The sequence below is a fragment of the Oncorhynchus kisutch genome, linkage group LG6 (genome assembly GCF_002021735.2).
Source record: "Oncorhynchus kisutch isolate 150728-3 linkage group LG6, Okis_V2, whole genome shotgun sequence".
Classification (NCBI taxonomy): domain Eukaryota; kingdom Metazoa; phylum Chordata; class Actinopteri; order Salmoniformes; family Salmonidae; genus Oncorhynchus; species Oncorhynchus kisutch.
In genome coordinates, this window is record NC_034179.2 from 28,441,512 (window position 1) to 28,468,449 (window position 26,938).

General features: G+C 41.0%; 2 protein-coding genes and 1 long non-coding RNA gene across 13 annotated transcripts; 2 read left to right on the forward strand and 1 right to left on the reverse strand.

Moving 5' to 3' along the window:
- Positions 1-2,642: 2,642 nt before the first annotated feature.
- Positions 2,643-7,896, forward strand: LOC109892615 (glutaminyl-peptide cyclotransferase). Of its 6 annotated transcripts, XR_004210246.1 has the most exons (9): positions 2,652-2,807; positions 3,013-3,335; positions 3,682-3,828; positions 3,985-4,287; positions 4,582-4,674; positions 4,800-4,961; positions 5,060-5,159; positions 5,580-5,696; positions 6,007-7,896. XR_004210246.1 is itself a non-coding variant. In XM_020485284.2 (8 exons), the coding sequence occupies exons 2-8, from the start codon at positions 3,102-3,104 to the stop codon at positions 6,150-6,152; spliced, it is 1,209 nt and encodes a 402-aa protein (XP_020340873.1). In that variant the 5' UTR covers positions 2,643-2,807; positions 3,013-3,101; the 3' UTR covers positions 6,153-7,896. The 6 variants fall into 6 exon arrangements, 5 of the variants coding, with proteins under 5 accessions (XP_020340873.1, XP_020340872.1, XP_031682397.1 ...); XM_020485284.2 differs by lacking the exon at positions 4,582-4,674 and having other exon boundaries at positions 2,643-2,807; XM_031826537.1 differs by lacking the exon at positions 4,582-4,674 and having other exon boundaries at positions 2,656-2,790; positions 5,580-5,626; positions 6,007-6,649.
- Positions 7,897-8,939: 1,043 nt separating this feature from the next.
- Positions 8,940-24,126, forward strand: LOC109892617 (succinate dehydrogenase assembly factor 1, mitochondrial-like). Of its 4 annotated transcripts, none has more exons than XR_002255654.2 (3): positions 8,940-9,157; positions 19,435-19,566; positions 23,497-24,126. XR_002255654.2 is itself a non-coding variant. In XM_020485287.2 (3 exons), the coding sequence occupies exons 1-3, from the start codon at positions 18,872-18,874 to the stop codon at positions 23,635-23,637; spliced, it is 327 nt and encodes a 108-aa protein (XP_020340876.1). In that variant the 5' UTR covers positions 18,561-18,871; the 3' UTR covers positions 23,638-24,126. The 4 variants fall into 4 exon arrangements, 2 of the variants coding, with proteins under 2 accessions (XP_020340877.1, XP_020340876.1); XM_020485287.2 differs by lacking the exon at positions 8,940-9,157 and adding an exon at positions 18,561-18,925; XR_004210247.1 differs by lacking the exon at positions 8,940-9,157 and adding an exon at positions 18,649-18,757.
- LOC109892618 (uncharacterized) lies at positions 16,229-18,518 on the reverse strand. Of its 3 annotated transcripts, none has more exons than XR_004210248.1 (6): positions 18,413-18,518; positions 17,696-17,756; positions 17,561-17,611; positions 16,925-16,993; positions 16,726-16,833; positions 16,229-16,591 (listed from the first exon to the last, which is right to left on the reverse strand). It is a non-coding gene; the product is annotated as an uncharacterized LOC109892618 (long non-coding RNA). The 3 variants fall into 3 exon arrangements; XR_002255656.2 differs by having other exon boundaries at positions 18,069-18,510; XR_002255655.2 differs by having other exon boundaries at positions 17,696-18,506.
- Positions 24,127-26,938: the final 2,812 nt, after the last annotated feature.

The following is a 26,938-nucleotide window of genomic DNA, read 5'->3' on the forward strand; positions in this document are numbered from 1 at the left end:
CTTCACACAGTTCGCAACGAGCCAGGCGACCCAAACTGCTGCATATAACCTGGGTCTGCTTGCACTGAACGCAAGAGAAGTGACACACTTTGCCTAGTTAATATTGCCTGCTAACATGAATGACTTTTAACTAAATATACAGGTTTAAAAATATATACTTCTGTGTATTGATTTTAAGAAAAGCATTGATGTTTATGGTTAGGTACATTTGTGCAACGATTGTGCTTTTTCGCGAATACACTTTTGTTAAATCATCATATGTTTGGCGAAGTTGAAGTAGGCTGTGATTCGATGACAAATGAACAGGTTATATGCAACGCAGGACAAGCTAGTTGACCTAGTAATATCATCAAGTATGTGTAGTTAACTAGTGATTATGTGAAGATTGATTGTTTTTATAAGATAAGTTTAATGCTTGCTAGAAACTTACCGTGGCTCCTTGCAGCCACAAGGTCCTTTTGATGCTGCACTCACGTAACAGGTGGTCAGCCTGCCACGCAGTCTCCTCGTGGATTGCAATGTAATCGGCCATAATCGACATCCAAAAAGGCTGATAACAGATTGTTATGAAAACTTGAAATCGGCCCCAATTCATCGGTCGACCTCTAATACATACCCAACATAAAGCAGCAACACCGTGGTCACTAAGGACCAGGTTCAAACAGCTTAATATTGAGCGTGTGATATTAATAAAAGTGTTACCGTGGAGCTCCTCCTTTCCCTCAGGCAGCAGGCAGTGGCTGAGGCCCCGGGCAGGGGACGTGAGGAGGGAGGGGCTAAGGTTCAGACTGTCTCCCATCCTAAACAGAGGCAGCAGGATGGGGCATTGGGGTGTAGCAGCAGGGCTTAGGAAGGGCTTCCTTTTCTTTCCCATGGGTGGGATGACACCAAGCATGCGGTCCTCCAGGAAAAGTGATCCTGACCTGAACACACACATATGGGTTGAAAACACATGCAATAATACTATACTTAGTTATAATATAAAAAACAGGCATGAATGCCAGTGGATACAGGGATGTAAACCCACCCAGTAGGAGAGTCGAGGACTCCACTCCCTGGACTGCTCTCACTGCCGGTGCGGTCCTCACAGATAGAGCAGTGGCCTACCTGTGTTGGAGATGGAGTCCACAGAGTCCCACTGCTCCCTACGGTAGACATATAGAGAGGCATTGACTCATGTACATTTGTCCTAAACATACCTGTCCTGTATAGCCCTGAAACCTCTGAGGACCCTCCAGTCTAACTCACCCTCCAGAAGTGTGCTCAAGGGAAGCAGCTGATTGAGACTGAAGCCTGAATCCAGGGAACTCGGCTGGGAGTCGCTGTCATACACAGGCCACGCCCCATGGCTATCACTAGACTGGAGCTCTGACCAATCAGAATGCACTCCCCACATGTGGACAGACACACCCTTCTCCTCTGGGTCAACTAATTTTCCATTAGCTACAGCTTTGTACAATCTCCTTCTTTTCATCTGAAGCTCTGCCTTAAATTCTGAGTAAAGCAAACAGAAAAGCAACATCCTGGTTAGTGTGATGGTATTACACACAAAACTACAGTTTGTAATCATATTTGATGTAATCAACAGAACTACTCTCGTCACTTCACAATAGTCTTTAACTGTGTTGAACATAATGTCATGGGGAGTTGGGGGAGAGGTGTGGGTTGGTACCTGAGGTGGGGGCAGGTCTCTTGCGGGAACGACTGCAGACATACTTGCATTTGGCCTTTGGATTGTGAGGGGGAGTACAGGGCTCAAAGGGGGTGTTCTCTTCACTCTCAGAACCTGTGCATGCAAACACACATAGTGTAAATGCATTGATATGAAACTCAAGCACAGTCTGTACTTGTCTTGATGCTCGTACCTGTGTCGGGTTCCTGCTTGGGGATGCATTGGGGAGGCAAGCGGCACTGCGGGGTCCTCATCCTACTCTGAAGAAAGTCAAAATAGCGCAGCATGTGGACCAGAGTCTCCTTCTGAAGATAGATTAGAGGAGAGACATCACACACAAACACCCACCCACATAATGTAACAGTACTGAATTCAGGCAAAGACATGCACCCACATACTGTCTATATAAAACAGACACAAAGACTTGTACAGAGAATTCATGAATACAAATAAATCAAGAACGTCAGTGCATAAACCTTGGTGAGGCCATTCCTAGGCTCAGATATGGGCAGGAGGCCTGCAATCTCTTTCAGACTGTTCCTCCAGCATGTGCTCCAGTCCAGCTGATCCAGTCCAAAATCCCTTTGCACGAGGCTAGACACAGACCAATCCTAGGGAGTACAGTGAATGTTCTAAGATTTTTAAGAAATATATTGGATTTGAACATTACCATGTGGAAATGTGGCCTACCTGATTAACCAATCAGTTGTCTGGTTCAATAATTTATTCAACAATGTACACTTATACAGATATTGATAAAACAATACACATATATATTTTGGGGGCTAATGTGGGATTCTTTTATTTGTTTAAATCTAGCCTGTTGTCATTTCAGAATGTATTCCAAAAACACTAAGCCACTTTTCCAGTACTTTTTTTTCTCCATCGATTGTAAACCTAAACCTTTTCGTGCACTACAATTTTCGCAGCAGGTACCGGTCTGAACTTGTCTGCCTGAATACTGCTCTTGTTTTTGCACCAACGGCAGACACGGAACTTCCGGGTGCAAAAATGAGGCCATAACGAATGATATGGCGGAATCAATATTCGACTGGTGTGGACGTTGGTAGATTTAATTGAATAGATCTGCCGATGCATGCATGTCCCAACATGACTGCGTAAGTGTTCCATTCAGGTAAATTATCCTCTATGTTCTTGTTGAATGGTAGCCTATCCTGTTGAGATTGTGTCAAATGAAATAATAGATGTCATACATGGGCTCGAGTCTAAGCAGCCAGTGGCCTCATTAATTACATAAACAGTATATCAGTCATGGAAGGTGTCATATTGTTTTTTTGTGATATTTAACATGCGCGTTCTTCTCCATTGCCATACGCCAGCCTGGAATCATATGCACTTTAACGCAAATAGTTGAGAAAGGCTCTGTACCAGACTGTACTGTTGTGAGAATCTATCCATACTTCAAGTCATGAGAACCATCCGGAGGCACCGATCTGCTACGGGCACCGAGCTGCTACTGGGACGCTGCAACCGACTCCGGATGTCCCGAGTTCGGATGCTTCTCGTTTGTCTATGCGGGATGCTGGCGATGGCTCTGACACTTGGATTTTATTTGTCGAGTAATGATACAAGAGATGATGATGACAGTATTCATATGCACGATAACATACAATTTCGTGTGCCAGACCTAATAAGAGACAAGGTAGGTGATAGATACTGTATTGTTTATTGTATATTGTAGCCTCCAGTTTTCCAATATTGCACCAAGCCGAAAGGAGTAGCATACTTTTTAGGTGATGCTATCTTGCTACAGCCTACATACCCCAGCTAGCAGGAATACTTAACCCTGTCTGTTCAACTATAGATGCTATAATAGCATCTATATTGATACATTTCACTGATGGTAGAAAATTAATCTCAAGTCAGATATTTGATTGCTCAATAATAAACAATATTTTCTGCAAGGTAACAGACAGTTTTTCAAAATGCATATGTGAAAAAATATTGCAACTGCCTCCTCTCTCTCCTGCTGTCCTCCCCTTCTGCAGTTGACCCATAACCCCCGTAGGTCCACTGTGGCCCAGATCAAACGTCTGGTGGGCCAGGTAAATTCGGGGAGGCTTTGGTACTCTCTCCTGAGGCCCATCCTGGTAGAGAGACTGCCAGGTACAAGAGGCAGCCGTAGGGTGCGTGAGGTTAGGAAATTTATTGACTCCTGCATGAGACATCAGGGTAGAGCGTCTGTAATGTCTGAACTGGTATCTCTCAATCTCTGTTTTACATATTATTCTAACAATTAACATTTTGTTTCCTGAAATTAAAACCACACTTTTTTTCTGTGATTGCCACAGCACATCTACAGCCATCTAGAGTTCCTGTCAGCGGGTTGGTCGTTGGAGGTCGACTCCTTTAACTCTGCTACCCCAAAGGGACTAATCACCTTCTCCAACCTGCTAGCAGTCCTGGACCCCTCGGCCCCGCGTCGTCTGCTGCTGGCCTGCCACTACGACTCCAAGGTCATGCCCCCAGCTTCCAAAACCCCGGACGGTCCTCTCAGGAGGTTCCTAGGGGCCAGCGACGCGGCCGTCCCCTGTGCCATGATACTGGAGCTGGTGACTGCACTGGACGTCCACCTGAAAGTGCTAAAACAACAGGTAAATACTGTGTCTGCTCTGCTACTTTAGGGCAAAGGTATGCTTTAGAGGGCAAGGATGAAAGTGATGACTTCACAGATCCTTTTAAGTTCTCGGTTGCATGGGGAAAATAAAATGTTGGATTTGCAGAAAGCGTAGGGAAACAGATGAAATGATGTGCTATCGTTTGTGGGTGGACTACCCTCTGAAGAGTTTGCCACTCTCCCGAGATGTCAGACTATTTATAGATCTGGAGTTTTACCCATGCTTACACATTAATTATTGATACATTTATTTCCAATTTAAACTGTGCAGACATTGATGGGTTGGAGCCCAGACATCATTAACACTCGCCTGTCATCTCCCATGTTGGCAGCAGAAGCAATGCATTTTAAAGGATATTGAATGGTAGTCACATATTATTCGACCTACAACTTTTTTTTCTAAACATATACTGTATGTTATATTACAAGAAGATCTACCACTCCATCCCCTGTACATTTTTTCTCTCTGTCTGTTTTTCTCTCTGGTAGAAGTCACAGGTGACATTGCAGTTGGTTTTCTTTGATGGTAATGAGGCGTTTGAGCAGCCAAGCCCCTCCGACTCTCTGTATGGCTCACGTTACCTTGCTGAACAAATGTCCCGCACCCCTCACCCCCCAGGAGCCGAACATACTACCCTGTTAAATGCTTTGGTGAGGCTTTTTTAGTGTATGTTACAATGTTCCCTTGCCAAGCCATATGTAGTATGCAATGTGTTCTGTGTGTTGATTTGCTGACTTTTTACTGGCAGGACCTGTTTGTTCTGTTGGATCTGATTGGTGCACCTGACCCTATGTTTGTCAACCACTTTGACAACACTGTACGCTGGTTTGATGAACTCATATATGCAGGTAAGAACCCCCCACCCCACTTCTCAACATTTTTACTCCACATACAGTATCACAAAAATTGCCAGAAAAATGAAAGAATTGTTATCACATTGATTGCTCACTTGAATCATAATGGGGCAAAAACATGTTGTAATGGAGATTGTGAAGTAGAGGGAAGGAGGCAGAGGTACACTAGAATGACAGAAAGAGCCAGGGAGCAAGGCAAAGAGAGTTAGGTAGGTGGATGACTGACTCATGCTGATACAGGACCAGGCTCTCCAGTGCTGATCTGACTTTAATTTCACTCAGGCACAGTAATAAGACACCTGGAGTGAGCTGTTCTTACTCCCTCAATATTCTGTCTCCTCTCTGCTTATTCCTCCCGTTCTTTATCATTGGCCTTGACCATGGCCCGCGGTGGCTGTCATGTCCGTCTGCCAGAGAGGAGACTCCATAAGCTGGGTCTGCTGTCCTCCCACCCCAGAGAGGTGAGTTACTTTAGGAAGGACATAAGCCTGGGCCCTGTGGAGGACGACCATGTGCCCTTCCTCCAGCAGGGTGAGAGCACACCTACTGTACATAGATAGACAGATGGTTAGAGAGCACATTTACTGACTAATACGACACATTGAATACCTACACAGCTGATTAGACTATGGCCTTATGACTGTACTGTATCTACAGAGATTGGTTCCCTCCTGCTTTAGTTTTATCCCTGTAGAACTTAATGTACCATCTGCCTGTTTTCTCTCTCGCTCTATCAAACTCTGTCTACCCTATCTGTCCTCTACACTCTACCCTATCTCATTTTTCCTCTCTCCTCCTCTATCTCTCTGCCATTCCCACCCACTCTGCTCTATGCCTGCAGGGGTTCCAGTACTACACATGATCACAACGCCCTTCCCCTCCTTTATGCACACTCTGGAGGACACAGCGGAACACATCCATTCTCAGACTATCGAGAATCTCACCAAGGTGCTAGTGGTGTTCCTTGCTGAATACATAGGACTCTGACTGACATTTTCCCCCCATTATTATTGACCATACACATTGATCCGTTCGATTTTATGCCACAATCACCCACCCTTGTTTTATAATATCAGCCACTCTCCCACTTACAGTTAATTACTTGATTACTTAGTATCACATCCCCACATCATACATTTCCAAAGTCCTATCACACCAGGCAATTTTTCCACATCACCTATAATCGCACATTCTATACCCTATTCTTATTGTTTTTTCTTTATCCATTCTGGAGCGAGCCAAACTAGAAAACTTTTGAAATTAGGATTGTGATTACAGAGGCCTTTTTACATACCCTGTCCCTCTAATTCTCATAATCAATGTGGGTCTCAGATTTATGCAAAAACACGTGGCTAAACTTGATAATGTGCCTTTTTTCAATATGTTCAGTAAATAAGGTTGTGAACATTAGAGTATATAGTGCTTCCCAGTGAGGGATAGAAAAAACAGTTTAAAAGGCTAAATAAAGAGGTGATATACAGACATTACTGTACACATTTGTTCACCCAAAAAGTAATTTATAGTCCAGCCCAGTAATAATATAGCAATAAATATGTGCTTTGACAAGTGCCAGATTATATGGAATATAATTGCATGTAGCTAATACAAGTAATACAAAGTAAAAGTTTCCAATAGTACATACACCCAATAACTCTGTTTGTTGAAATATATGTATTATGTATTAGGATGAAGATGAATCAAATGTATTGGTATGACTTTGTATATGGAGCATTAAGATATTTAGAGAGATTCGTCTAAAATCAAAACTAGGTTCAGTGCCAATGCTTTACATATCACTTGTATACTGAAAGAGTTGCATCTACCAGTTAACTGGCCAAAAGTGATAATAACTCATTGAAAAGTATTATCTATTGCATACTGTATGCATCCACTATTGTAGCATAACAATGATCTTGACATGAGGTGTCAGCCAGCAGAATGTAATAATGCATAATGAGAAAATATTTTATGCGCAATACTTGTTACAGCATACTCAGTTCCAACATTATTATACTGTGTGAATGGATGCTGAAACTGCCACTGTTTTGTTACATAGCCTGGGTTCCAGTCTGTTTCTGCTAATGTAGCACATGGGGATGTGTGAAACTTACTCCTCAGCCTGAAGTGTCCCTACTTGCACCAGTGTGTAGCTAGCTTTTCACGTGGTGTCGACTGGTAAGATGCTTCAGGAAGGTGGTCACTTGTGTTAGGAAGGCAGAGGTCCTGGGTACGAGCCTCATGTGACCTGAGTCAAGAAGAAGTGGTACTTGCTAAGTATAACGTCTGTTAACACTCAGTTGTTTATGCACAAAAAGCAGGCACCCAGGCTCCAATTTGAGTCATCTAATCGCCTATGTGAAAGATTGATTGATGCTATACTTAAGCAATAAGGCCCGAGGGGGTGTGGTATGTTGGACATATACCACAAGCCTTATTGCTATTGTAAACTGTAAACTGGTTACCAATATAAATATAACAGTAAATAAGTATTTTTGAGTCATACCCATGGTATATTGTCTGATATACAAGACTGAAATACTGTTTTAGCCAATCAGCATCCAGGACCCAAAATACACCGTTTGTAATGTACCTCAACCCTTGTATTGCACTAATATCTGACATTGCCTCATACTTTCATTGTAGGGTATAAAAAAACTGATGTGAAATGAATGATAGCTTGCATAGAATTCCTCGAAGAATATTTTCTTAAATAAAAAAATATATGAACTTGTTTGATTGGTTTTATTTCATAAATGAAAAAAATGGTTGAAACGTTAATTTCCCCAACATCTGAGCTGCTACCTTCCAGCAGGCGGTACCGGAGCATCAGATCTCGTCGGTTCTGGGACAGCTTCTTCCTCCAGGCCATAAGACTGTTGAACAGCTAACCCGAAGAAGTCTACCTGTACTCACCTGCACTAGACTATTTGCACTTGCTCTTTTCACACCTGTATCTTAGAGACTATTTGCAGACTCTCACCCACCCTTACACACACACATGCACCATTGCTGCTACTATTTGTCTAAGCTACTCTACCATGTCCCTACTCACTTTAGCAAAATTCATAGTTAGCTCTGTATATTCTTATTATGTGTAAATATTTACAAACATTATCATTTACTGTGTATTTGTTTGTATAACTGTGTATTGCACTGTTTGAGAGCTTGCAAGTAAGCATTGTGCATGTGACCAATAAACTTTAATTTTATTTGAGCTGACAGCAACATTGAGAAGTGAGACAATCAAGCCAATAGAGGGAAGTGTAATACCCAAAGCAATAGTACCGTCGTCTTTGGCTTTCGTAACATGATCATAACATGAGTTATCATTAAGGTCATACTGTTAGCTAGTGGCTAGTAGATTTTTTTTTAACGAACCCAAGATAGACCACAGACTCGTTTCCAACAGAAGCAAATTAAATCATAGTGGGCCGTGTCAAGCAAGAGCTAGCGAGATCCTATTGGCGGGTTCTAGCATAAATTAGCATATATCCGTTAGGGAACGCTTCTTCTGTGAAGTGCGCATGTGCAATAACTCAATTTGCCCTTGCACTCCTAAACAACGCACCTTTTCAGAAGCTTTTGCAAAGTGTAAAGTCTACAAAACGTAGTCCACTCTGTTCTTAATAGATTATAGTTTTGGGAACAGAAAACTGTTTTGAGATCAAATATTTAATCGATGATAAAATGTGCAGTATGTCGGCATAAATACATCTCGCTCCATATTCTCCCACTGCCAGCCACTGGGCTTGCTTTGATCACCATATTTGGTGGTGAGTGGTAACGCCAACCGGATGCTTCAGATTTACACATCTGGTAAAAAGTTTGGCTCATTATGCTCATCTGTGGTAGTGTGTGTTAGCAATATTCTCCTCGTGCTGTTTAAGTTGTAGCTAAATAGGTTATTCATGAAAGGTTGAGAGTTGATATGAGACGCACTTCTTTGTTAAAGACAAGCGAAGCTTTTTTCGAAGTTGACACTGACTATCAAGGTAAGTTAGCTGGCTAGCTAGCAGTTCTAGCTAACTTACCCCTGCAAAGCTATGCTAGCCAACTAGCTAATTGACTTTAACCCATATTGTGGTGTTTCGGGTATCAGTCTATATGTAAAATGTGTTGTAAAGTTTTCCTCTTTGTTGTTCGTATAGGTCAGTCAGAAAGCGCGCAAGCTAGAAGTTCTCCGATTTTATTGATGTGACTCACTGATATACTGTTGCTGTACTGTCCATACTTTATTAATTGTCAGGGATAATAAGGTTCATGGGCTGTCATCAAATCACATTTTATTCCTCACATACTTCATAAGCAACAGGTGTGGACTAACAATGAAATGTTTAGTTATGGGCCCTTCACAACAATGCATAGAGATATTTAATAATAGATAACTTGGCTATATACAAGCGTTGCCCTCCACCTCACGGTAAAACATAGTGGCCCCCTTTCTTGACGGTGGAGAGAATTGTGTTTTATAGTTAATTTTCTGTAATTCTACACATTTTGCCATGGGTCGTGGAGAAGTAATAGAAAAGTGAAACACATTATAATAAAAGTAACAATAGATACATGATGATGAAAGATAACTTGGCTATATACAAGTGCAGCCAGGTTCAATAATTTTGGGGACCCTAAGCAAAATGAGGTTGGAGGGCCCTCCACCTGATGATAAAACATTATAGTGGCCCCCTTCTTGACGGTGGAGAGAAATGTATGTTTTCCTGCAATGCTACTCATTTTGCCATCGGGTGGAGAGACATTTTTGCAGTTTTGAAGCTGATTTCCTGCAATTCTACACATTTTGTGATGACTTATGTTAATATGATATCTTAGTGAGAATGACTTACAAAAGGAATGGGGGCCCCCTGGAGGTCAGGGCCCCTGGGCACTTGCCCTGCGTGTCGGTCGGTATTCGGCCATGAATACTACAAGTTTAGATAACTGGCTAGACTAACTAACCATCTAAAAGTTGGTAGCTGACATGGCTAATTGAGTGACTGTCAGTGACTGATATAACAAGAGCAAAACTGCTGATGCACAACCAAATTTCAAAATTGCACCTGGTGTATTCTACTATTCTTACTCTAGTCTGGGGGCCCTAAGCGACTGCATATGTCGCTTATGCCTGGAACCGACCCTGTACAAAGGGTACGAGGTAATTGAGGTTGATATGTACATACAGTTCATTCAGAAAGTATTCAACCCCTTCCCTTTTCCGCCTTTTGTTACATTACAGCTTTATTCAAAAATGTGTTAAATTAATTTCCCTCATCAATCTACATACAATACCCCATAAAGACAAATCAAAAACAGGTTTTTAGAATTTTTTGCAAATGTATAAAAAACATTAACCTTATTATCATAAGTATTCAGACCCTTTGCTATGAGACTTCAAATTCAAAAATTGAGCTCAGGTGCATCCTATTTCCATTGATCATCCTTGAGATGTTTCTACAACTTCATTGGAGTCCACCTGTGATAAATTCAATTGATTGGACATGATTTGGAAAGGCACACACCTGTCTATATAAGGTCCCACAGTTGACAGTGCATGTCAGAATGCCAAGTGTCACATCTGGAGAAGACCTGGCACCATCCCTGCGATGAAGCATGGTGGTGCCAGCACGATGTTGTGGAGATGTTTTTCAGCGGCAGGGACTGGGAGACTAGTCAGGATCGAGGGAAAGATGAATGGAGCAAAGAGATCCTCGATGAAAACCTGCTCAGGACGTCGGACTGGGGCAAAGGTTCACCTTCCAACAGGACAATGACCCTAAGCACACAGCCAAGACAACGCAGGAGTGGCTTCGGGACAAGTCTCTGAATGTCCTTGAGTGGCCCAGCCAGAGCCCGAACTTGAACCTGATCGAACATCTCTGGAGAGACCTGAAAATAGCTGTGCAGCAATGCTTCCCATCCTAACCTGACTGAACTTGAGAGGATCTGCAGAGAAGAATGAGAGAAACTCCCCAAAGGTGTGCCAAGCGTGTAGTATCATACACAAGAAGACTTGAGGCTGTAATCACTGCCAAAGGTGCTTCAACATAGTATTGAGTAAAGGGTCTGAATACAATTTTTTTTTGCTAGTTAAAGCTCCGCCTAATCTCAGTTTACTTGTCACCATAGCAACACCCACCCGTAGCAAGCGCTCCAGCAGGTATATTTCACTGGTCATCCCCAAAGCCAACACCTCCTTTGGCCGCTTTTCCTTCCAGTTCTCTGCTGCCAATGACTGGAACGAATTGCAAAAGTCACTGAAGTTGGAGACTTACAGTGGGGCAAAAGTATTTAGTCAGCCACCACTTCTCCCACTTAAAAAGATGAGGCCTGTAATTTTCATCATAGGTACACCTCAACTATGACAGACAAAATGAGAATAAAAATCCAGAAAATCACATTGTAGGATTTTTTATGAATTTATTTGCAAATGATGGTGGAAAATAAGTATTTGGTCAATAACAAAAGTTTCTCAATACTTTGTTATATACCCTTTGTTGGCAATGACAGAGGTCAAACGGTTTCTGTAAGTCTTCAAGGTTTTCACACACTGTTGCTGGTATTTTGGCCCATTCCTCCATGAAGATCTCCTCTAGATCAGTGATGTTTTTGGGCTGTTGCTGGGCAACACGGACTTTCAACTCCCTCCAAAGATTTTCTATGGGGTTGAGATCTGGAGACTGGCTAGGCCACTCCAGGACCTTGAAATGCTTCTTACGAAGCCACTCCTTCGTTGCCAGGGCTGTGTGTTTGGGATCATTGTCATGCTGAAAGACCCAGCCACGTTTCATCTTCAATGCCCTTGCTGATGGAAGGAGGTTTTCACTCAAAATCTCACGATACATGGCCCCATTCATTCTTTCCTTTACACGGATCAGTCGTCCTGGTCCCTTTGCAGAAAAACAGCCCCAAAGCATGATGTTTCCACCCCCATGCTTCACAGTAGGTATGGTGTTCTTTGGATGCAACTCAGCATTCTTTGTCCTCCAAACACGACGAGTTGAGTTTTTACCAAAAAGTTCTATTTTGTCATATGGTCAGATGAAACCATTCTCCCAATCTTCTTCTGGATCATCCAAATGCTCTCTAGCAAACTTCAGACGGGCCTGGACATGTACTGGCTTAAGCAGGGGGACACGTCTGGCACTGTAGGATTTGAGTCCCTGGCGGCGTAGTGTGTTACTGATGGTAGGCTTTGTTACTTTGGTCCCAGCTCTCTGCAGGTCATTCACTAGGTCCCCCCGTGTGGTTCTGGGATTTTTGCTCACCGTTCTTGTGATCATTTTGACCCCACGGGGTGAGATCTTGCGTGAAGCCCCAGATCGTGGGAGATTGTCAGTGGTCTTGTATGTCTTCCATTTCCTAATAATTGCTCCCACAGTTGATTTCTTCAAACCAAGCTGCTTACCTATTGCAGATTGTCTTCCCAGCCTGGTGCAGGTCTACAATTTTGTTTCTGGCGTCCTTTGACAGCTCTTTGGTCTTGGCCATAGTGGAGTTTGGAGTGTGACTGAGGTTGTGGACAGGTGTCTTTTATACTGATAACAAGTTCAAACAGGTGCCATTAATACAGGTAACGCGTGGAGGACAGAGAAGCCTCTTAAAGAAGAAGTTACAGGTCTATGAGAGCCAGAAATCTTGCTTGTTTGTAGGTGACCAAATACTTATTTTCCACCATAATTTGCAAATAAATTCATAAAAAATCCTACAATGTGATTTTCAGGATTTTTTTTCTCATTTTGTCTCTCATAGTTGAAGTGTACCTATGATGAAAATTACAGGCCTCTCATCTTTTTAAGTGGGAGAACTTGCACAATTGGTGGCTGACTAAATACTTTTTTTGCCCCACTGTATCTCCCTCACTAACTTCAAGCATCGGCTGTCAGAGCAGCTTACCGATCGGTATAGCTATACACAGCCCATCTGTAAATAGCCGATCCAACCTTATACCTACCTCATCCCCATATTTGTCTTTTGTTTTTTCTGCTCTTTTGCACACCAGTATTTCTACTTGCATATCCTCATCTGCACATCTATCACTCCAGTGTTATTGACTACGTTTGTTTATCCCATGTGTAACTCTGTTGTTTTTGTCGCACTGCTTTGCTTTATCTTGGCCAGGTCACAGTTGTAAATGAGAACTTGTTCTTAACTGGCCTACCTGGTTAAATAAAGGTGAAATGTAAAACTATGTAAGTGTAATTTTTCATTTTAAAACATTTCTAAAAACCTGTTTTTGCTTTGTCATTATGAGGTATTGTAGATTGATGAAAAAACATTTTTTAAATACATTTTAGAATAAGGCTGTAACATAACAAAATGTGGAAAAAGTCAAGGGGTATGAATCATTTCTGAATGCACTGTTTAGCTAGGAATAAAGTGAAAGATAATAAACAGTAGCAGCAGCGTATGTGATGAGTCAGCCTTTTTGCACAAACTTTAAATGCAGGTAGTCCAGGTAGCTATTTGGTTAACTATTTAGCAGTCTTATGGCTTGGGAGTAAAAGCTGTTTTTTATTTATTTAACTAGGCAAGTCAGTTAAGAACCAATTCTTATTTACAGTGACTAGGAACAGTGGGTCAACTGCCTTGTTCAGGGGCAGAACAACAGATTTTTGCCTTGTCAGCTCGAGGATTCGATCTAGCAAACTTTCGGTTACTGGCCCAGCGCTCTAACCACGAGGCTACCTGCCGCCCCATTCAGGGTCCTGTTGATTACAGACTTGGTGTATCGGTACCGCTTGCCGTGCGGTAGCAGAGAGAACAGTCTATGACTTGGGTGGCTGGAGTCTTTGATCATTTTAGGGCCTTCCTCTGACACTGCATGGTATAGAGGTCCTGGATGGCAGGGAACTTGGCCCCAGTGATGTACTGGGTCATACTCACTACCGTGTGTAGCGCCTTGCAGTCGGATGCCAAGCAGTTGCCATACCAAGCAGTGATGCAGACAGTCAAGATGCTCTCAATGGTGCAGATGTAGAACTTTCTGAGGGCCCATGCCAAATCTTTTCAGCCTCCTGAGGGGGAAGAGGCATTGTCATGACGCTAATACATTATTTTGGACAGTAGTTATAGTTGTATCTTCAGCAATACACCTAGCTATAACCATAAGAGAATATTTATGGCCATATACATGGCCAGATAAGATCCTTGTTTCACCAGCAATTATGTCTTTCCCCCATAGGTTTAGGAGACACTTCATCTACACTCTGATGCATTTGTGACTTAGTCAACGGTGAGACTGCTTAATCTTTCGGTTAGTCGCCCTCCCTTGTCAACTGTGTTGCTGTTGCCCTGTGTTCCACACCATGGCACGCCACAGTAAGCTGCAAAAACAGGTGTTGTCTCTGTACCGCCAGTTCCTGCGTGCTGGCCAGGACAAGCCAGGCTTTCTACCCAGGATCCGGGATGAGTTCCGAGAGAACTCCAGCATCAAGAAGACTGATGTCATGCACATAGAATACCTTTACCGGCGCGGACAGAGACAGCTAGACCAGCTGAAAGATGTGAACACAAAGCAACTAGGAACTTTCTCCAAACCTAAGGCAGAGCGATAACCAACACTATTTCCGTCTCCACACCCTCTGTTGTAGCTACCTCTAGTTATGTGGATAATACACCGTTATCCATTGTGTTACATTCATCATTCACTAGTCAGATTACTACTTTCAGTCTGCAGCTGAGTAAGTGCAGTCATTGTCCTAAGCAATGGCTATTGTTCTGATCTGTATGACAGTACCAATGCACTGTACTCTTTCATAGAGCTGGATACCACTGATGATGATGATGATGATGATGATAAATGTTTAAGTCAATCTCTGGCCAGTGAGTTTGTTGGGTTGAGCAGACCAGTTGCTCTGGTCATTGTTGTAAAATACTTACTTTCATCTAGCTACATTTACCTGTTGAGTGTTTTGGATTAAAGACTTTTATCATCTGTATGGGAAGTGAATTTGACTATTATGTAAAAGGTCTAGTTAATACTATTATATGCTTACGTGTCACAGGAGGTCAAGTTATGGAATCTTAGATTTTTATAATACTTTTAAAAATCGAAATGGTGTACTCTTACTGCATTGTTAGGTCGTAACATAAACATTTTTCTGCACCAGCTATAACATCTAATAAACTGTGTATGCGACCAATAAACTTTGATTTGATTTAATGCTCATGAAATATACAGCCAATTAGAAATGCCTGAGTAATTTAGACACTGCCAGTCAGCAACAGACAGTAGACAAATCTAATGGTCCAATCCCAAATTGACCCCTTGACCCTACGCCCTATCAGAGAGGAATAGGTGAAGCAAGAGGGTTATTTCTCGCCAAAATCTGTCCAAAATAGATTTCAAATAGAGCCATGACTACATGGATCTCTGCCACCCCAGGTAACTCAAACCAGCAATAAAACCAATTTCAAAAAACAGATAAAAGAATACCTTACTGCACAAAGGGGACTGTGAAGAGACACAGACATTTGATATACTGTATAATGTATTGTAATTTGCACTGTACTATTAGACCTATATATTGTGTGTATGTACTGATTATGTATGTTGGCCATGTACCCCTGACTGCATTGTGCAGTTTGGGGTGAGGCTCAATGTGGGCGGAGTCAAACATTTGACCCCGCCCACTGCATTTTTTTAGTGTCCTCCACAGGTTTGACAGGCACACACTGAATACAAACACACACGTTTGTGCAAAGAACACGTTGAATACAAACATATTTCCTTTTTGAAGATCGTAAGAAATATTATATAAAGTGGTACCAGCACATATGTTGAAACACTTTTTGCTTCATGCTATATTTGAGACAAGCTACTGATATTGATGCGGTGAACAATAGACTTGTTAAGTATGCCATGTACTGTTAAAATTGTGTTGATAAATGTTATAACTTTGTAATTATATTATTTAATTGAGAATAAATATACAGTTACTAGCTATCCTGATTTATAATGCTATTTACTTTCCTCATCAGAATGGAGACACACTATACCATATAGACAAGCTGAATGTGCTTTGTACATTAAGTTATACCAGCTCCAGTAAAGAGATCAGAGACTCGGGTGACTTCTAAGTCATCTTTACTAAACAACATAACACAATTAACAAATGAAACAATTAACACAGCAGACAAAAACAAAGTTTGACCACTCCTCAAAAATTGCTTCACTCCTGCTCCTCAAAAGAGGCAAAGGCAGGCATTTTCTTGTTGTCAACTGCCTCCACATAGAACATCTAATAATCTCTCTGTGACTGGAATGAGAACATGAATGGTTTCTTGAGGAGAATATTTTCCTCCTCATCCAGGCCATCATACAACCGTAGTTCTTTAAGGGTTGTAATACGGTCTTCCCCCTCCATCCCAATTACACTAGGGAGGGAAATGGTGCCTTTAAATGTTTGGCGTTCGCACCACCTTGCTGCTTCCTTGAAGAAAAAGGAAGAATAAATATTAAGAGTTGTGCCTCATTGGGTGATCAAGTAAAGTTTTTACAATACTACCATGCAAACAAAAGCCACTATTACTAAAGAGGTTTTCAGTGATATCTATAACTACTCACCAAGTCTATTATATCTTGCCATGCATCAAGCCTTCAGCATTACACACAGTAGACTACATACACAGTTCACAGCTCCCAGTTCGCCGTGCATTTTGTTTTCAGTATTGTCTAGAAAGAAAACAGATTGTTGTCATTAAGTAATGTAAGGGAACCTCTAGGGATGAATGCACCTTACTTTAGCTAATAGTCTATACAGTACCTGATCCTGCAGAGCTGAAGGCTGATGTGACATGCTGTGACTTCTTGGGGGAGAGTCATATACATCATCCTGAAATATATTGGAGGGGGGGTTAAGTCTTTAAACATTGGTTTAAGACTATACCACTCATCATATGATACCTCCTGATACCTGTGTTTTGTTTTCGCCTCCTTTTTCGATCTTTCAACCTCACTTCTTCAGACCTTAGTGAGTATATGACGTACATTACATACATAAAAGGTCAGTCTGGCTACAGTGAAACAAATGATTTTAAGGAAGCAAATGAAAAGTTTGTATAATGTTCAAGACTTTGGGGCGGCAGGGTAGCCTAGTGGTTAGAGTGTTGGACTAGTAACCGGAAGGTTGCAAGTTCAAATCCCCGAGCTGACAAGGTACAAATGATCTCGTTCTGCCCCTGAACAGGCAGTTAACCCACTGTTCCTAGGCCATCATTGAAAATAAGAATTTGTTCTTAACTGACTTGCCTAGTTAAATAAAATTAAAATTAAAACATGGAAAGTTCTGCAGTAGAACTAGGCACCACAATAGTGTGCTGCAGGCACAGAAATAATCATTGTTCATATGTTATAACAGAAAATAGGACTAATATAAAATACTGAATAACCAGCATCTTACCATCAAAACAAACACCCCACATTTGTTTGAGAAACTTTGCGTTGGTAGGCCCTGTGGTGTGAACAAGGTACAATTTTCAATAAAGAAATGACAATCAAATGACAATCAGTGGAATCATTTCAAGAAATATCTAACCTGAACATCACCCACACCAAAAGTCCTCCAAGGTCCAGGGGACAAGATTCGAGCAATGTTTCTGTGAACACAGTGTATGTGAAAGTTAAGAAAAAGTACAATTCAACAGCTTTTTATACTCCAGTATGCATAACAGTTTTGAACACAGTTGAAACTGAATTTTCCCAAAGGCTCGAACTCAATTTTTTTAAGGGGTCATAATGAGTTCAAAGAGAACTGCCCCACTGATAATGTTGTCTATGGTTTTGTTTCCATCTGTTTAATGCACCGAATGGGAAATTATGTATCATACATGTATGTAAGTACAAACATATTTGACATATTACATTTCACTTCAAATTAAACAGAGCCATAGATTTTTAAACTGAACTACCACTATCCAGATGGGATGAAACCGGGTGCCCGAAAAACCTGAATGTTTGGGTGGGACTTTTCTCTCCAGCCAGCGCCATGGAGGGGATCTAGAAAGAAAATCTCCCTAGCTTGCGGTCTCAGTATCTGTTAAATGTGTTCAAATATGAACAGACACACTTTGACATACAACTTTCAAACCTATGACTTTAAAATAGTAGGATTTATACTGAAAAACTATAGAGGTAGTGGTTAATGAAACAGCTATAACGCATTGTAATTCTAGAAAAGAATAAGAGCGGCAATGAGCAACTTCGTTTTACAGTAAACAAACAATAACAAAGGCAAAACTAAATTTACTAACACCTAATGTCCAATGTGTTTATCCATGTAACTAGATTAAATTCGATTAAGACTCGCTTTCGTTGACGTTGATACCTTCGACGTGAACCAAACTATTTAGATTACCCGAAAGGAGGGGTTCGGGTTAAACGCGTTTGACTCCGCCCACATTGATCCCGGCCCGGAACTGCACACTGCAGCCAGGGGCTTCTCGGTCTTATTGCTTAATTATATTATTATTATATATTACTATGTAAGATTCTCATTATAGCCACAAGGTGGTGGTAACTTGCGTAGCAGATCTTAGCACACGAAGTAGCGTAGTTAAATGTAAACAGGAAGTGGATACACGGGGTTCGTTCTTGGCCTGTGAGTCTTTTGAGATTGAGACTACATTTTTGTTCATTTTAATCGGATAATTACATATCTACCGAATTATTGTTATAGTAGCTTGTATATTTGTTTTACGTAAAATATTTGAACATGTCCGGATCATCGAGGCCAGGTGAAATGTCCAATTCGCAGTTGTTCCAGCAGGTCAGTATTTTCGATTGATAAAGCCTGGACGTATTTAGTTTACAAATTATAATAGATATGATGTCATGCAGATAGATTGGTTAGTCAGAGCCATAGCTATATTTAGATGTATCTTAATACATGGCTCTGGTCATAGGCATATACATTATTGGTTAGAGCCTGTTTGATCTGTTCAATGGCTATTTAAATTAATGATATCCCTAGCGCTACATTCATTGGCAAAACCGGGCAGGGTACTTCATATAGTATTTGTCTTATTCCATTATATCCCAAAATACAAGGTTGTTTTACTCAGATGGTTATAAACAATGTCAGTTCTTGCGTCTATAGGTCCGTCTTTGAATTTGAGAGTGGTTATTTCTCCAGGCCCATAGCTCAGCTATAGTAAACTAAGTGGGAGGGCAGGGCTTTCGTTTGGCTGAAAAATGCATTAAGAATTGTGCTGTAAGATTAAAGATGTGGTTGCTGTAACATGTACTCAGCTGCTAACCTGCCCTCTCTTTTCCCAGTTAGCGCTTTTGGGCTGGCTCCGTTCAGACAGCGAAAAAGACAAGGAGATCTTAACGGCCATCACAGGCATTCAGGTGGCACGAGAGCTCATGAACCGTCTCACAGGACAAAGAGAAGTGGACGCTTTTAAGGTGAATTGATTAAACAGAATGGAAAGACCATTCTTATAGTCTATAGGAGCAGTCTACATACTAAACAATCTTGGCAGAAGTTGTCAAACATATTCTAGTCAGGCCCCACTCGAGGATGACCTGCCTAAGGGGGGATTTTAAGTCCATGGTCATACACATCAACAACCTTTGTTGTATATAATAACACAAGATATATATGCACCCCACTAGACATACTAGTGTATCTGAAATGGAGCCATAGCTGTCTAAGGCCTACACATAATTTGCCAACACACACCGATCAGCTCGACAGAATGAGCACCACTAGGCTATCAAAGATTCTTACAGGCTTCATAGCATCAACTTCAATTACAACTATAGGCTACATTGCTGTTGAATTTGTGACACTACGCAATAAGCATAACCAAGCTGCCACTTCTCCAGGTGCACAATATTTTCTGTGTGGGAGAGTTTCTCACAGTTTCACACACACACACTGAGACATACAAAATGTAGGCCTATCTGAAATGCAGCCATATACACAACACATGTCATTTTGCACACAAGAAAGCATGTGATGTTGAAGTGGACAGCCAGGACAACAGGAGCACTGCGCCAGGGCTCACCTCATAGCACAACCAATTAGGCTACATTGGTCATTGTCCTTATACCCTTCAAATAACTCAAAGCTGTATATCTATCTTTAGCAATTAGACCCGTAAAAGTAATCGATGACATTAAGAATCACAGATAAATCTAAAAGATGCTTAGAAGAGTTGCAGTCTCCTCGATGCTGTGTTTAACCTCTCATCCTCTCAACCTTTCATTCTCCTTCCTGGCAAAATATACTTGTCAGTAATTTTTTTGTATTATATTAGGATCCCCATTAGCTGTTGCCAAAGCAGCAGCTACTCTTTCTTGGGTCCACATGAAACATGACATAATTCAGAACATTAATAGACAAGAACAGCTCAAGGACAGAACTACATATCTTTTTTAAAAGGCACACGTAGCCTAAATATCAATACATACACACAAACTATCTAGGTCAAATAAGGTATAGTGGGGAGAACAAGTATTTGATACACTGCCGATTTTGCAGGTTTTCCAACTTACAAAGCATGTCTGTAATTTTTATCATAGTTACACTTCAACTGTGAGAGACGGAATCTAAATGCAATAAAATGCAAATTAATTACTTAAAAATAATACAATGTGATTTTCTGGATTTTTGTTTTAGATTCCGTCTCTCACAGTTCATGCTTTGTAAGTAGGAAACGCTGCCGATTTTGCAGGTTATCAAATACTTGTTCTCCCCACTGTAGAGGCGTTGTGCCGTGAGGTGTTGCTTTATCTGTTTTTAGAAACCACGTTTGCTGTTGATTTGAGCAATATGAGGTCCCTTTCAAAGCCTAGCTGGATAAACTGGGCTTCTCATTGATGTAACATGCTCTGTGTTCACTGACTATGTTCTTTAGGGTGGAGAACAAATTTTCACACATTGCTGTAGATTCCCCAAAAATTTTAGTCATGTTTCAGTGCCAACAGCACAGTAGGCATTGCTGACAAAGGCCCGCCATATCTTTGAAGAACACTGATGTTGGTGGGGCCTGCAGGCTGGTCGGTGAGCTTGGCATCACTCTCGACTAGAGGTCGACCGATTATGATTTTTCAATGCCGATACCGATTATTGGAGGACCAAAAAAAGCAGATACCGATTAATTGGTCTATTTTTTTAACACTTTTTTGTTGTTGTAATAATGACAATTACAACAATACTGAATGAACACTGATTTTAACTTTATATAATACATCAATACAATCAATTTAGCCTCAAATAAATAATGAAACATGTTCAATTTGGTTTAAATAATGCAAAACAAAAAGTGTTGGAGAAGAAAGTAAAAGTGCAATATGTGCCATGTAAGAAAGCTAACATTTAAGTTCCTTGCTCAGAACATGAGAACATATGAAAGCTGGTGGTTCCTTTTAACACGAGTCTTCAATATTCCCAGGTAACAAGTTTTAGGTTGTAGTTATTATAGGAATTATAGGACTATTTCTCTCTATACCATTTGTATTTCATGAACCTTTGACGATTTGGATGTTCTTATAGGCACTTTAGTATTGCCAGTGTAACAGTATAGCTTCCATCCCTCTCCTCGCTCCTACCTGGGCTCAAACCAGAAACACATCAACAACAGCCACCCTCGAAGCAGCGTTACCCATGCAGAGCAAGGGGAACAACCACTCCAAGTCTCAGAGCGAGTGACGTTTGAAACGCTATTAGCGCGCACCCCGCTAACTAGCTAGCAATTTCACATCGGTTACACCAGCCTAATCTCGGGAGTTGATAGGCTTGAAGCATTGCGAAGAGCTGCTGGCAAAATGCACGAAAGTGCTGTTTGAATGAATGCTTACGAGCCTGCTGGTGCCTACCACCGCTCAGTCAGACTGCTCTATCAAATCATAGACTTAGTTATAACATAATAACACACAGAAATACGAGCCTTAGTTCATTAATATGGTCGAATCCGGAAACTTATCTCGAAAACAAGACGTTTATTCTTTCAGTGAAATACGGAACCATTCCGTATTTTATCTGACGGGTGGCATCCATAAGTCTAAATATCCCTTTTACATTGCACAACCTTCAATGTTATGTAATAATTACGTAAAATTCTGGCACATTAGGCATCCCAAACTGTTGCATATACACTGACTCTGCGTGCAATGAACACAAGAGAAGTGACACAATTTCACCTGGTTAATATTGCCTGCTAACCTGGATTTCTTTTAGCTAAATATGCAGGTTTAAAAATATATACTTCTATGTATTGATTTTAAGAAAGGCATTGATGTTTATGGTTAGGTACACATTGGAGCAACGACAGTCCTTTTTCACGAATACGCACCGCATCGATTGTATGCAACGCAGGACACGCTAGATAAACTAGTAATATCATCAACCATGTGTAGTTAACTAGTGTATGATGTTTTTTATAAGATAAGTTTAATGCTAGCTAGCAACTTACCTTGGCTTACTGCATTCGTGTAACAGGCAGGCTCCTCGTGGAGTGCAATGTAATCAGGTGGTTAGAGCTTTGGACTAGTTAACTGTAAGGTTACAAGATTGAATCCATGAGCTGACAAGGTAAAAATCTGTCGTTCTGCCCCTGAACAAGGCAGTTAACCCACCGTTCCTAGGCCGTCATTGAAAATAAGAATGTTTTCTGAACTGATTTGCCTAGTAAAATAAAGATTAATAAAGGTGTAAAAAATGAATAAAATAATTGGCCAAATCGATTTCCGAAAACTTGAAATTGGCCCTAATTAATCGGCCATTCCGATTAATCGGTCGACCTCTACTCTCGAAATGGTGGTCATCAGTTTTTTTGCTCTTGGTAGTGCCCAGACATTTTTGGATATCCATGCTGATAAAAGCTTAGCCAACTAGCTATAAGTATTCAGCGCGCCATTACCAAAACTTAACGAAGCTACTAGCTAGGCTATTATTAGCTGTCGCTGTCTGCAAAAGTTAATAACTTTTTCCCCCTCTCTGTAAAAAAATAAAACCAACCCTTTGATCCAATGAGCTTCCTAAACAAGGCAATAAAGGCAGTACCTTGTGACATTGCATGGCTAGGCATTTTTTAATTTTAAATACTAAATATTACATTATTGCATACCCTCTCCCTCACCCCTCCTCAGATCATGAGCGTACACCAGGCATATAGCCTCTGTCCCAGTCTGTGTCTATGGCAGGCCTGGCAAAACCGGGTAGGGTACATATACCATTTGTTATGTTTATGGGGAAACAAAACTGGGGGGTGTCCATGCCCGGCTTTACCAACCCGTAGAGCCGGCCCTGACTGTAGTGTTCATGTGGTTCATGTTTATGTGTCTGGGTAGACACTTGCTGACCTGCTTGCTTTACTTCTGTCCTCACAGAAAGAATGTATCCAGAGCATTGCAGACTTTGTGCAGAAGAATCCACGTGCCTCACAAAAGGAAATCAACACAGCAGTTGAGAAGCATGTCTTGCTTTTTGCTGCTCGAGTACAGGCCCTTGATTCTGCACCCCTACTATGAGTCCCACACAGCTTACACACAGCTTATTTGTTGTAGCTCACTATCGCTGACTGACCACTGTATCTGAATAGAAAAGCTTCTAAAATTAAGAAATTATTACACCAATCAAGGTATGCCTACACACATGGGTTCTATCTGCGCTCTCTCTCATGCTGTATTGCAAACAACCCTATTGCAATGTTGTGCTACAGTACAAAGAATACTGGATAAAAAGCCTTATGTCATGGACCAGGAGATGACCAGACAACTGTACATTTTGGTAACATTCTAATAATTCCACCAGCCAGTCTGTTTAGATTGTTATCGAACCTAATTTAATCTAAACCATGTTTTTGATATAATTTTCATAACGTAGATAGCCTTATCTAAGGCAGATGTAATTGTTGTCTATCTGTTGTATGTTGTCTTCATATATTGTCTAATATTATACATATTGCCTTGTTTTAATTATTGTAATGAATTGATATTAAAAGGGAGACTCTTCTGATGCTTTTTTGGCAAATTATTGAACACAGGATAAAGAAAAGGAATGGGTTGTATGATTTGGGGATATTGCAATTTTTCATTCTGTGCATAACAGCATGATATGTGTTAGTGTGGTAAGTGACACATGAGCATTTTAAGATGAAAAATTATGGATGCAAAAAAACTTCTGAACGCAAGACTACAGCACTACTAAACTTGTGCTAGCAGATATGCTCTTAAAATAGGCTTTCCTGGACACATTGATATACGATCTGGAATCACTAAAAGAAGTGTCAGTTGAAGGGTATTTTGTACAGTGCCTTCAGAAAGTATTCATACCACTTACTTATTTCACATTTGGTTGTTATAGCCCGAATTCAAAATGGATTTAAAAAATTCTCACCCATCTACACACAATACCCCATAATGACAATGTGAAAACAACATGTTTTTAGATTTTTTTTCTTCTAATGTTTTGAAAAGGAAATACAGTGATTTTGGAAAGTATTCAGACCCCTTGACTTTTTCCACATATTTAAGTTTAAAAAATGAAATTAAAAATCACTTTTACATAAGTTTTCAGACTCTACTCAGTACTTTGTTGAAGCACCTTTGGCAGTGATTACAGCCTCAAATCTTCTTGGTATGACCCTACAAGCTTGGCACACCTGTATTTGGGGAGTATCTGCCCTTCTCTGAAGATCCTCTCAAGCTCTGTCAGGTTGGTTGGGGAACATCGCTGCACAGCTATTTTCAGGCCAGAGATGTTCAATCGGGTTCAAATTCGGGCTCTGGCTGGGCCTCTCAAGGACATTCTGAGATTTGTACCCGAAGCCACTCCTGCATTGTCTTGGCTGTGTGCTTAGGATTGTTGTCCTGTTGGAAGGTGAACCTTCGTCCCAGTCTGAGATTCTGAGTGCTCTGGAGCAGGTTTTCATCGAGGATCTCTTTGTACTTTGCTCAATTCATCATTTCCTCAATCCTGACTAGTCTCCCAGTCACTGCTGCTAAAAAACATCCCCACAGCATGATGCTGCCACCACCATACTTCACCGTAGGGATGGTGCCAGGTTTCCCCCAGACGTGACACTTGGTATTCAGGCCAAAGAGTTCAGTCTTGGTTTCATCAGATCAGAGAATCTTGTTTGTCATGGTCTGAGAGTCCTTTAGGTGCCTTTTGGCAAACTCCAAGCGGGCTGTCATGTGTATTTAATTGAGGAGTGGCTTCTGTCTGGTCACTTGACCATAAATGCCTGATTGGTGGAATGCTGCTGACATGGTTGTCCTAGAAATTTCTCCCATGTCCACAGAGGAACTCGGAGGAGCTCGGTCAGAGTGACCATCAGGCTCTTGGTCACCTCCCTGACCAAGGCCATCTCCCCCGATTTCTCAGTTTGGCCGAGAGGCCAGCTCTAGGTCTGAATACTTTCCGAATGCACTGTATATGTAATTTAAAAAAGTATTCACACCCCTGAGTCAATACATGTTGGAATCACCTTTGGCAGTAATTACAGCTGTGTGTCTTTCTGGGTAAGTCTCTAAGAGATTTGCACACCTGGATTGTACAATTTTTACACATTCTTTTTAAAATTCTTCAAGCTCTCTCAAGTTGGTTTTTGATCATTGCTTGACAGCCATTTTCAAGTCTTGCCATAGATGTTCAAGACAATTCAAGTCCAAACTGTTTCTAGGTGACTTAGGAACATTCAATGTTGTCTTGGTAAGCTACTCCACTGTATATTTGGCCTTGTGTTTTAGGTTATTGTCCTGCTGAAAGGTAAATTTGTCTCCCAGTGTCTGGTGGAAAGCAGACAGAACCAGGTTTTCCTGATTCAGCATTTTGCCTGTGTTTAGCTATATTACATTTATTTTTATTCCATAGAAAATTCCCTAGTCCTTGCCGATCACAAGCATACGCAGGACATGATGCAGCCAACACCATGCTTGAAAATATGAAGTGATACTCAGTGATTTGTTTTGTTGGATTTTTCCCAAACATAACGCTTTATATTCAGGACAAAAAGTTAATTTATTTTCCACATTTGCAGCAGTTTTTCTTTAGTGCATTACTGCAAACATGATGCATATTTTTGAATATTCTGTGCCGTCTTCCTTCTTCTCACTCTATCATTTAGATTAGTATTGTGGAGTAACTACAATGTTGTTGATCCATCCTCAGTTTTCTCCTATCACTGCCATTGAACACTGTTCAATATCACCATTTGCCTCATGGTGAAATCCCTTAGCGGTTTCCTTCCTCTCTGGCAACTAAGTTAGAAACGATGCCTGTATCTTTGTAGTGACTGGGTGTATTGATACACCATCCGAAGTGTAATTAATAACTTCACCATGCTCAAAGGGATATTCAATGTATGATTTGTTTTTACCCATCTACCAATAGGTGCCCTTCTTCGTGAGGCATTGGAAAACCTCCCTGGTCTTTGTGGTTGAATCTGTTCAGTGTGGTACTGAGATCTGGTACTCATTCAAAAATCATGTTAAACTCTATTATTACACACAGAGTGAGTCCATGCTACTTATCATGTGACTTGTTAAGCACATTTTTACTCCTTATTTAGGCTTGTTATAACAAAGGGGTTAAACACATATTGACTCAAGACATTTCAGCTTTTAATTTTGAATTAATTAGTAAAAATGTCTAAAACCATAATTCCACTTTGACAGTATGGAGTATTGTGTGTTGGCCAGTGTGTCATGAATCCCGCTGAAGATGGTGCCTCTTCCTGTTCGGGCGGCGCTCGGCAGTCTTCGTCGCCGGCCTACTAGCTGCCCTTTTCTGTTTCATTTAGTTGTGTCTGATTAGTTGCACCTGTTT

Excerpts from the sequence above, each read along its gene's own strand:
- LOC109892615 (XM_020485284.2), top strand. The coding sequence starts at position 3,102 with ATGAGAACCATCCGGAGGCACCGATCTGCTACGGGCACCGAGCTGCTA. Across the intron at positions 3,336-3,681 it reads CAGACCTAATAAGAGACAAG|TTGACCCATAACCCCCGTAG; the intron begins GTAGGTGATAGA and ends CCCCTTCTGCAG. Across the intron at positions 4,288-4,799 it reads TGAAAGTGCTAAAACAACAG|AAGTCACAGGTGACATTGCA; the intron begins GTAAATACTGTG and ends TCTCTCTGGTAG.
- LOC109892617 (XM_020485287.2), top strand. The coding sequence starts at position 18,872 with ATGTCCGGATCATCGAGGCCAGGTGAAATGTCCAATTCGCAGTTGTTC. Across the intron at positions 18,926-19,434 it reads ATTCGCAGTTGTTCCAGCAG|TTAGCGCTTTTGGGCTGGCT; the intron begins GTCAGTATTTTC and ends CTCTTTTCCCAG. Across the intron at positions 19,567-23,496 it reads GAGAAGTGGACGCTTTTAAG|AAAGAATGTATCCAGAGCAT; the intron begins GTGAATTGATTA and ends CTGTCCTCACAG.